The sequence below is a fragment of the Amphichorda felina genome (assembly GCF_050947745.1).
Source record: "Amphichorda felina strain 45539 chromosome Unknown scaffold_2, whole genome shotgun sequence".
Taxonomy (NCBI): Eukaryota; Fungi; Ascomycota; class Sordariomycetes; order Hypocreales; family Bionectriaceae; genus Amphichorda; species Amphichorda felina.
This window is the reverse complement of record NW_028145048.1, coordinates 1,538,826-1,549,105: the sequence shown is the minus strand read 5'-3', so window position 1 is coordinate 1,549,105 and position 10,280 is coordinate 1,538,826. Positions and strand designations below refer to the sequence as shown.

At 57.4% G+C, this 10,280-nt stretch overlaps 4 protein-coding genes across 4 annotated transcripts; 2 read left to right on the top strand and 2 right to left on the bottom strand.

The window, feature by feature from the left end:
- On the top strand, window positions 1-1,998 carry ACO1O0_002030 (transcription factor; the record flags this gene model as incomplete). Its single annotated transcript, XM_083191508.1, has 3 exons — window positions 1-424; window positions 489-621; window positions 681-1,998. The coding sequence occupies 3 exons, from the start codon at window positions 1-3 to the stop codon at window positions 1,996-1,998; spliced, it is 1,875 nt and encodes a 624-aa protein (XP_083052722.1).
- A 1,081-nt stretch (window positions 1,999-3,079) lies between these two features.
- On the top strand, window positions 3,080-5,173 carry ACO1O0_002029 (uncharacterized protein; the record flags this gene model as incomplete). Its single annotated transcript, XM_083191507.1, has 1 exon — window positions 3,080-5,173. The coding sequence occupies one exon, from the start codon at window positions 3,080-3,082 to the stop codon at window positions 5,171-5,173; it is 2,094 nt and encodes a 697-aa protein (XP_083052721.1).
- A 350-nt stretch (window positions 5,174-5,523) lies between these two features.
- LRA2_1 (amidohydrolase family protein) lies at window positions 5,524-6,738 on the bottom strand (the record flags this gene model as incomplete). The annotated part of the gene is made up of 2 exons (XM_083191506.1): window positions 5,524-5,993; window positions 6,084-6,738. The coding sequence occupies 2 exons, from the start codon at window positions 6,736-6,738 to the stop codon at window positions 5,524-5,526; spliced, it is 1,125 nt and encodes a 374-aa protein (XP_083052720.1).
- Window positions 6,739-7,781: 1,043 nt separating this feature from the next.
- On the bottom strand, window positions 7,782-8,699 carry ACO1O0_002027 (uncharacterized protein; the record flags this gene model as incomplete). Its single annotated transcript, XM_083191505.1, has 1 exon — window positions 7,782-8,699. One exon carries the CDS (start codon window positions 8,697-8,699, stop codon window positions 7,782-7,784), a length of 918 nt encoding a protein of 305 aa, XP_083052719.1.
- Window positions 8,700-10,280: the final 1,581 nt, after the last annotated feature.

The window sequence follows — 10,280 nt, the reverse complement described above, 5'->3', positions numbered from 1 at the left end:
ATGAACAACGGCGGTCCGACTGACATGTACTATCCACAACATATGTCTGCTGGGCAACCCCAGCAGCCTCAGACCGTCACGTCTGGCCCCATGAGTCACTACCCTCCCGCTCAGCCACCTCTGCTTCAGCCTGGTCAGCCATACTCCAATGGTGCGCCGTCACCCTATCAGTATGGCTATGCCAATGGTATGACTTCGCCGTCGAGTGGCCCCGTGCCGACCAACCTGCCCAGCAACCAGCCAGTTCTACCCCTCCCCGGGGTGGGCGGCCAAGGAGCTATGCCACCTCATTATTCGTTTGACACCACGGGACAGCATCCTCCCCCGGGCATGAAGCCTCGTGTCACGGCCACGTTGTGGGAAGACGAGGGAAGTCTTTGTTTCCAGGTCGAGGCTCGAGGAATTTGCGTGGCGCGTCGTGAAGGTATGGTGAACCTTTTTGTGTTTCGCCTCTTGTGGGATCAGGATGGCTAACGACAAGTGAGCAGACAACCACATGATCAATGGCACCAAGCTGTTGAACGTTGCGGGCATGACTCGTGGCCGGAGAGATGGTATTTTGAAGAGCGAGAAAGTTCGTCACGTCGTCAAGATTGGGCCGATGCACCTCAAGGGCGTCTGGTATGTTCTATGATTACAGTTTGAGACATGGACCGAGCCGTTTACTGAGACACCCCTAGGATCCCCTACGAACGAGCTCTGGATTTCGCAAATAAGGAGAAGATCACGGAGCTACTGTATCCGTTATTCGTGCACAATATCGGCGCCCTCCTCTACCACCCGACCAACCAGACCCGCACCTCGCAGGTCATGGCAGCGGCTGAACGAAGAAAGCAGGAGCAGGGCCAGCAAATGCGGACCCCCCCGACTGGATTGCCCTCGATTCACAACCAGCCTCACTCGATGGGTCTGCCTGGCCCTCAATCTTCGCTCCCGTCGAACAACATGGCTCGGCCCTCACTTGATCGGGCGGCCACCTTCCCCACTCCTCCTACTAGCACATCGAGCGTGATGCCAAACATGGGGAGCACGGAGAACTTTAACTGGCAAGGCCAGAGCATGAACGGGACTCAAGGTAACAATCCCATTGCCATCGATGGGAATCTTGGCCACGCGCGCTCAATGCCAACCACGCCAGCTACGACTCCCCCGGGATCCATGCAGCCATATCACTCGGGGAACCAGGGCTTTGATGGCTCGCGACAGCAGATGTACAATGCACCGTCGTCACAGCAATCTCCTTACTCCGCCTCGAACGGTACCCATGACCGAATGTATTCGCAAGGAAACTCGTATCCTAAGAATGACATGGGCCCCCCCTCGAGCCGTCCTTCTGTGTCTGGACCCTCTGGGGAACATGAGCACAAGGGACCTAACGGTATCCTACCCTCGGAACACAGCCATCAACCTCACGCGGGAGAGGAAGATGGCGAACAGGAGCATGATGCTGAGTATACCCACGACAGCGGAGCCTATGAGAACCCGCGTCCCTCCTACAGCTACACGGCTCCGGGAGTTGGGGCTCTGACTGGGGATGCCAACAATGTCGACCCAAGCATGACGGGGTCCCCGGGCCATCCCCCTGCTTCCGGCCGTGCCACACCGCGAACGGCAGCGCAGCCCCAACCCTACTATCACCATAACCAGGGCTATGGAGCCTCCCCGCGGGTGCAGCAGCCCCCGGCCTTTTACAACGGCGTGGGCGGAGACCGGCCGGTCGCTAACGGGGGTTCGGGCAGTGACGTGTATGGTGCGTCGACTGACATGGCCAACCCTATGCCGAACGGTTATGCACCCCAGCCTCCGGTTTCTAACGGCGCTGTCAGTGGCGTGAAGCGAGGTCGCGACAGTGACGATGACCTCTCTCGCCCCGTTGATTTGCCTGGAATGGACATCAAACGCCGAAAGACGTTGGAGTCGTCCATGCCTGCGCCCCATTTTGATTCGATGGGCGGACGGGCAGCGCCAGCCATCGGCGGAGATCCCCGTCAACGGTAGAACCCCTACCGCCACACCTCCTCTCTGAACCTCGCCCCGAACTTTGTTCGCGGCACCGCTTCATTCATTGAACCTTTCCACACGTATCCTGATTTGTTTTTGATCTTCTTCCCTTATGTTCACGGGCAGCTCTTCGGCAGCGTATACCCTTGGCAATGCGCTGACGACCTTACGACTACCGAATTCTACGCCCTGAGAGATGCCTTCAATGTCATGGATGTACATGGCTGATGAGTCACGTTTTGCATGGAGGGCTTAATTCAAACGACAGACCCTGACTGCAACCCCGCACACCGCTTTAATGGACGCGAGGAATGCCACTGGAGACGGCACTGCCTGTAATGACATCAGGCGATAGAGACGATGCGTCCGTGGCCAGACGAGACGACTTGTTTTTTTTCTTTCCCACTTTTTTTTTTCTGACGGAGCCTTGACGATACCTTGGACTTGTGAAGAGGTGCTAGGATACGACTTCGCCATCGGCTTACATTTCCTTTCTCCTGATGACGACCTTATGATACTGTTTTCTTCTTAAAAGCGCCTAAGACGGGTGTGTTGGATACTTGATTTACTAGGTAACGACTTAACGAGGGACAATAAAAAGCCTATTGGGATACTATGGAGAGTTCAACTTCTACTACGACATTTATTGTGACCTTTTATGAAGACCGGGCCTTTGGTTCCGTTTAGGTTGTATTCTCGAGGGTCGTGACCAATAGCAAATTGAGTTTGAGATGGTTCACGTAAACAGCACTCGCACGGCGTATTGTGCGTCACATCGGACAATCTTAATGCATTAAGCCGTGACGTGGTTAAGATTGCATGGATCTGAGCAAAGTTATCAATCATGGTAGTCACGTGATACAGCATGGGTGGTTGCCACGCCAACAGATGCGCCACACAACAACATGAAGCGGATTCGGTCATCCTGGCCCAACACACTCTCTCTCTATCTTGAACATCTCGCTCCACAGAACATTGCAAGTTTGCACAGAAAATTGGCAACTGGCAACTGTGGCTGATTCCCACTTTACGATCCTATTTACGTTTTACGAGTCCATGATCCGCCTGTAACCTCACAATGGCTTCGCCGCTCTCTCCCGCACCTAGGACGGTGCTGAACACCTCCACGCCTCCAAGCATGAAGCGCAGCAACCACTACGAAGTCCAGACCTACAGCATCCAGTCCGAATCTTCTGGAGGGGATGGTGAGTCATCGCCATTCGTATCCCGCATCGACGAGAAATCCACGGTTGGCCAGGAGAATGTCTCGCCGGCCAAGTCGCGCCATTCTCGAGTCCTGTCAGGGGCGGAACTTTCCCCTCTAAAGATCCTCGCCGAAAAGTCGTCCTCAGACCATGGGTCCCCATCTGGTGGAAGCAAGATGGGATCGTCGCGATTATCACGCAGTCCGCGAAAGCTGTCTCCCGAGAAGAGGTTCCCTGTTAAGATCAGCAGCCCTCTGGAGGAGGTGCCGCAGAGCCCACTCCGACGCACGATGACACTCGACGATGCTGTGCAGGAGAACGAAGCGCTGAAGCATGCCATCGACATCTTCGAAGACGAACAGAGCATGGTCAACAACGACGACGACACACCACCGCCGCCTGCGGATGCCGAACACGAGGATGACGCTGCCGGCCCGGACGACACAATAGTCAGCACGTTTAGCACATTTTCGGCTGTTCCCAACATGACAATGCTTACGCTGGGTCAGAGTCCGACTAAGATGTCTCAATATGGCGGGATGACTGCCCGAACAAAACTAGACTACTCCGTGCCAGAGTCCCCTCGACCGGGCACTGACCGAGAGTCGTCGGGAAGTACGACTAACCTGCTGGTGGACTTCACAGAGCAGTTGCGAAACCCCCGCAGGTCTCCCGCAAAGCATGGAAGCATGGCATCATACGGCGCGTCTGCGACGCCGGATCGTCGCCTCAGCACCCTCCTTGACTTTGATATCCCACCTATGCCGACCCCCCGCAGCGTTCCCTCCATCACACCAAGGGAGCTCGAGTCACTTAAATCCAAATTCCTGTCAGAGATCAGCTCGCTCAAGGCCAGCCTAAGCGGGAAGGAGGCTGAGGTGCAGTCTCTCAAAACTGCCGTGGGGGATGCAGAGAAGCGAGTGGGGGAATCGCTTGAGCAGCTGCGTGAGGAGCAGCTCGTCAAGGAACAACTGGCTGTCGAGAAGGAAGACTGGGAGAATCGAGGCCGTGAGGTGGAGTCTGTGCTCCGTCAAGTCAGGGACGAGATTGTCACCAGCGAGAAGGAGAGGGAGGAGCTGGAGCAGAAGTTGGACGAGAGCGAGAAGCGGCGCGAAGCTGCCGAGATGCTCCATCAAGAGGCCGAGAGCAAAATGGCGGGGATGCGCGCCGGCAGGGACTCGGACAGGGCATCGCCCGAGAAGCCCAAGAGCCCGGAAGCTTCATCCAACCGCGAGGTCGAGGTAGCCGTCGAGCGGGTCGCCCGCGAACTCCACGGCTTATACAAGAGCAAGCACGAGACCAAGGTGGCGGCGCTGAAGAAGTCGTACGAGTCTCGGTGGCAGAAGAAGATCAAGGAATTGGAGTCGCGGATCGAGGAGCTCTGCGAGGAGAATGAAAAGCTGCGCACCGGGCACGATGCCGACATGAGTAGGATGGAGCTGGGCAGCACCGCGGCCGGAGAACTCAAGGCCAAGGCTGTCAAGGACAGCGCTACCATCAAGGAGCTCAATGCCGATATTCATCGCCTTGAAGCGGTTGTCTCGACAGTCCAGCGGGACAATGTGGACCTCCGTGGGATGCTCGAGAAGGAGCGTATTGAGAAGGGCGAGCTCGTACAGCTGGCGGAGGAGATGATGAGCATGCAGAGCTTCGTCGGTTCCCAGCCAGCACAGGCGCCGCCACAGACACAGGAGCAGCCGCCGCCCCAGGTCCAGCAGACCCGCGAGCAGCAGCAGCCCCATCCTGACGCGCCGGCTGCCAAGACCCCCAAAACTAGCCGCGAAGGTTTCAGGAGCAGCGTCAGGGGTGGCTCGGGTCTTCGAGCTCCTGGATCGGCTCTGAGGCCACCTCAAGACCGCGGCGGCAAGAGTGGGGGCGGACTCCCACGTCCGGGTAGCATGGCGCGAAGCGGAATCATGAACTCCATCGAGAGGATGGGAAGCCATCGGGGACGCGGCGTGGAGTGAACGGGGCGATGGATGAAGGTGCACGCTGACGACTTAGACTAATTTATGAGCGGCTGGGTGTCTTGCTGTGCGCAGCATGAATGTCGACATGAGTATGGCGTTTGGACTAGGCGATTGCTTTGACATGCAGTCAAGCTGTTGGATCAGTTTAGTGCTTTATGCGATCATCCACCATGGAGGTATCCATCCTTGGAGATGGCCTCGACCAGAGTCATTTTGATTTTTATAGCAAATTGGTATCTTTCTCAACATGCCGATATTTCCACCACCGTAGCCAACAAAAGGAACATTGTGCTTCTCTTGGTCATCAGTCATGAACAGCCTCACACATGTCTGCCGCCTGCCCACACTCAGAGCCCATACGCCTCCTTGGCCGTCCCGCCAAAGATCATGGCACGCTCTTCATCACTCAGCGTGGCCATCCAGCACATCTTCTCGACGACCTGACGCCAGCGGCCCCACGTATCGCTGCCCCTAGGCTCCTCCTTCTCCTTCTCCTCCTCCTCCTCATCGTCCCCTTCCTTCTTCTCCTTCTTCTCCTTGACGGGCTCGTCAATGGTGCACACGGGCCAGTCGCTGCCAAACATGATGCGCGAGGGCCCGAAAGTGGCGAGCACGATGCCCAGCCAGCCCAGTGTGGACTGGAAGATGTGCGAGGGCGTCTCGACACGCAGCGCGGGGGGCATCTCGGAGAAGGCGCCCGAGAGCTTCATGTAGGTGCGGGAGCACTTGCTGAGGGTGTAGATGGCGGTGCGCCAGTTGTGGAAGGACGGGTCCGAGGTGATATTGTAGATGGTCAGGTCTGGCTTGCATAGGTGGTCTGTCGCTATGTTAGTTTTTCCTCGTCTTGCCCGAACTCGAGGAGAGAAATCTGAGGCAGATAGCTCCCGGGGGGGGGGACAAGACTTACTGAGAACGAATGTGACCTTCTCCTCCTCGGGCACGCCCTCGTGCGCCATGTCAATCATGTCAACCAGCTCGTCCATCTGCTTCTTGCCCCGGCGGCGGTGGTCGACGCCCACCTCAAAGACCAGCCCACGGCGACCTAGCAGCTTCAGCCCCTCGATGAAGTCCTTCCGCACCATGGTCCCGTGCGGCTGGTCCTGCGCCAGGTACCGGAACCCCTTGACCTTGGGCCACGCCTCGCCGGCCACCTCGCGCACGCGGTCAATGTACTGCTCCAGGACGGCCGGGCCGCTGGGCAGCGGCGCCCAGGGCACGAGGCCCAGGCACAACCTCGCGTCTTCGGGGTCCAGGCCCTCGTCGCCGCCCTCGCCGCCTTCGGGTTGGCCCAGGGCGACGCGGCGCATCAGGGCGACCTCGCGCAGGGGCAGGGCCCAGCCGTCCGGGCTGTCGGCGTGGGCCTTGAAGCCGGACTCGACGTAGACGAAGCCGAGGAGAGAGGGGGCGGAGCGGGCGGCATGCTTGAACTGCGGGAGGAAGATGCCGTTGGGGGTAATGGGCAGGTCGGGCTTCCACCAGTTGAGGCCGTCGAGGTCCTGGGTGCGGCAGAGGTGGATGTGGGAGTCGATGATGGGGAGGACGAGCTGCTCTTCCTCGGCCATGGTTGCGGTTGCTAGCAGCAGGGTTGGGGTCTGAATGGGTATTAGGAGCTCAAGGGTCAATCCAGGAGAGAGAATATCTGACCCTGGTTGCTAAAAAGAACGGATTGGTAAAGGGAAATGATGGTTGAGAGAGGTGACGAGCCGTGGTATTGTCGGTGAAGGACCAACAACTCCTGACTGAGATGCTGCCCCTCCCCCGCCAGCCGTCGACTGGTAGAGCCTGACGCACTGTGGGAGTACAAAATACGCCGATCCACTCCAGGTGCATGGTCAATCATTCCACCGAATACCGACCCTGCAATATTATCCAGTGAGTAAAGAAATACTCGTAATGTACGGATAAAAGATCTGGGTTTGAATTGGGAGGTGTCCTGTTCGAGGAAATTCACGATACAGGGGGGTCACGGGGCGGATGCAGCAGAAATCTCCGTCATGAATAGATTCAAGCGTCCTCTAATATCTGACGGTACCCAAAGACAGCAGCCCATTTCTTGACCATCGCTGCTGCCCTTCGTCGGCTAGCCCAGGCTCTCCCACAGCCAAGTCTGGCGCAACATCCGACCCATTGCCATTTCCCAGAGCTTGCGTTCCTCGCAGGGAAGTGCTCCAGCCTTGTCTATGTAGGTACATACATATTGCGGGAAAAGAGGGGGACACCACAACCTGGTGATGTCACCCGCCTCCCCTAGATTTTTTTCATTTCGCTCATAACCAACGACAAAAACATCACGACTCTCAGGTAGGGCAGAGACCCTGCCTGGGAGGGGCCGTAGCACCGACCCAATCGTTACACGCGCGCGGGAACGACCAAGATACGTCAAGACCAGCTTGGCGTGCCGTCCCTGCGCGGTGGGGGGGTATATTAAGTCAAAGGAAAGACTCATGATTCCTTCATAATAGCAAACAACAGGTAGGGGCAGGTAGGGGGGACGAGCCGTTCACCGGGACACGGCCGTCTGCCCGACCAGGGAAGACGATGAGTCGTAGCACACCTTCGTCCCGGGTTGGCGGCAACCCTTCCGCCGCTTCTCTGCATCCTTCGCTCAGGTGACGATGATGCCGTGGCGTCGGCCTCCGTGAGCGCAGACGGGCTCGTCCTCTTCCTCAGACTCGCTGACGATGCTGGAGCAGTCTGAGCTGTCGTCGCTGTGGCAGCAGCGCGATCCGCCGCAGTCGAGCTTGACACGCTCGCCCTTGCGGGTGATGCCATAGCGCTCGCAGGTGCAGGAGCTGCACTCGGAGTTGGGGGTGCTGTAGCCGGACATGGACGAGTTGGGCGACGAGCTGTCGGAGCGGTAGGACAGCGAAGATCCCGAGGACACGGGCGACTGGCTGAAGTCGGTGATGACGTCGTCGTCGAAGCCGGCGCTGCCGAAGCGGGCGGTGAGCTCTTCAATCTCGTCGTCGTCGTAGTACTCGGCGTTGAGAATATGCTGCGTAGCGTGCGGGGACATGGGCTTGGGGGCCTGGATCTGGGAGACGGACAACGGCCGGCCCTTGGGGATGTCGACGGACAGCGACGAGCGACTGCGGGAGGACTTCTTGGAGGACGAAGAGGACGAAGAGGACTTCTTCGAGTCCTTGTCCTTGGAAGAAGAGTGGCGCGAAGAGGTCTTGCTGGAGGACTTGGAGGACTTGGAAGACCTGGAGGACTTGGACGAATGCATGGGGACATCGAGGATGTTCAGCTCTCGGCCAGTGGTGGGCTCAACAGTAGAGTCCACACTGGGGTTGTGGGCGACGTGGTACCCATCGATGATGTAGTAGTACCAGTAGCGCTGGCCAGGCTCGAGGGTGGTGTCATGGAAGCGGAATGTACCCTTCCAGGACCCAGACTTGGACGAGGACCTGTCCTTGGCGAGGGGAAGCTGTCCGGCATATCCGTCCCAGGAGCCCAGGAGATGGACAGTCTTGACGCCGGAGGAGACGCGGAGAGAGAAAGACAGCTGTGTGGCCGACATTTTGGTTGTTTGTTTCCGTTGGTTGGTGATTATGAAAGAGTGCTATCGTAACGGCCCTGGTTATTGAGCGAACAGGGATGGCGAGCAAGAAGAATCCACGGTTTCGTTATTAAGAGGATCGCAGGAGAAAATTAAGAACGAGGCGAGTAAAATCAAGGCGAAAATGGTGAACAAATGGGTAGGTTGAAGAGACTCGTGGCTAAAGCTGACCAGCAACTTTGGCGAGGGTTGGCGTGATGGTTGACGGTGAGCAGGTTGGCGATATTAGCGACGAGTGTATTAAGAATGGGAAGTAGAGGCCAGCTCTACGGTGCAACAAGCGAAAAACACAAAGACACGGACAGGGGAACAACGAAAAAAAAACGAGGATTCAAAGGTTGAGAGCTTGCTGAAGAGAGGAAAGGAGAGAAAGAGGAGATGGTCGCTGTGGCGTTGGCGGGTATAAGAACGAGCAACCAACAACCACACCAGGCCGCCGACTTGGCCGCCGACTTGGCCGCGGACACGGCAGGGGGGCCGACTGCCTGGACCTCAGACCCGTCTGAGAGACATCGGAGAGGCATCAGAGAGGCATCAGAGAGGCATCAGAGGCCCAGCAATCCAAGGACGAACCAATAGCGAGGGCTGGGGGGCGATCACACTGCAGACAGTGCCGGGCGCCTAGCCTGCAGACAGAAAGGTTGCTTTGCGTTGTGCTGCAGGAGACACGCAGGAAACACAATGCTGTAACTGGTGCTGTTCTCTACCACTCCTCCATCCGGTCGTTCTGGCGTCTATTCACGCTGCCTCATTGGGTCGTCGCCTGGCTCGGCTACCAGCCTGTCACCCCGCCCTCTCACCAATCACACGCCGCCCCGCCATGTTGATCCCATGAGCTGATCAGTCTCATCGGCCATCGCTGAGATTCTCAAGAATTGTCAACAAATTCTTCATGGATCCCCCAAGCTGATGTCCTCTTTTCGTGTCATGCATGTCGGTCTTCGGCCTTCCCTGCCCAGCTTCCGTATTGGCATCGGAGCATGAACCCTCTGCAAACCTGCGGAATTGCAGAAGTCCTCGAGTCGCACATCTCTAGGAATACGTAGTACGCATCATTGTATAGATGGGAATGGGGTCGATTGCTTGTCGGGTCTCCTCATCTCGGTTGCCATCCCACCACGATCATTGTCGTCATCATCATCGTCCCGTTCTACGATACAGTTAGTGGAGACGGTGGACTTGTAGACCCAGGTATCAGCGTTCTCACCCGTCTTGCCTGGGCACTCATGACTGCACCAACTCGACTTCGGCTTGCTGAGACCTGCCTGCAAGCAAAAGATGACCAAGCTCCCACATGGCGGTCATCCATATGCACGGCATCGCGCCATCAGTGGGTTTGGCCTCCCAGGCGTCGATGCCGACTCCGCGACAGCGAAGTGTTTCCACGCACTCTTGACCGTATTTGTCCCTTAGACTCTTCCCAGGCGCACCCATGATGCTGCAACCATTATGCACGGCATCAGTCCCAGCCAGCCTCGGCGGGTAGGTCAACTGACTCTCCAACGTTGCCTTAGTGTAATACGTACGTCGTAATACTGCATC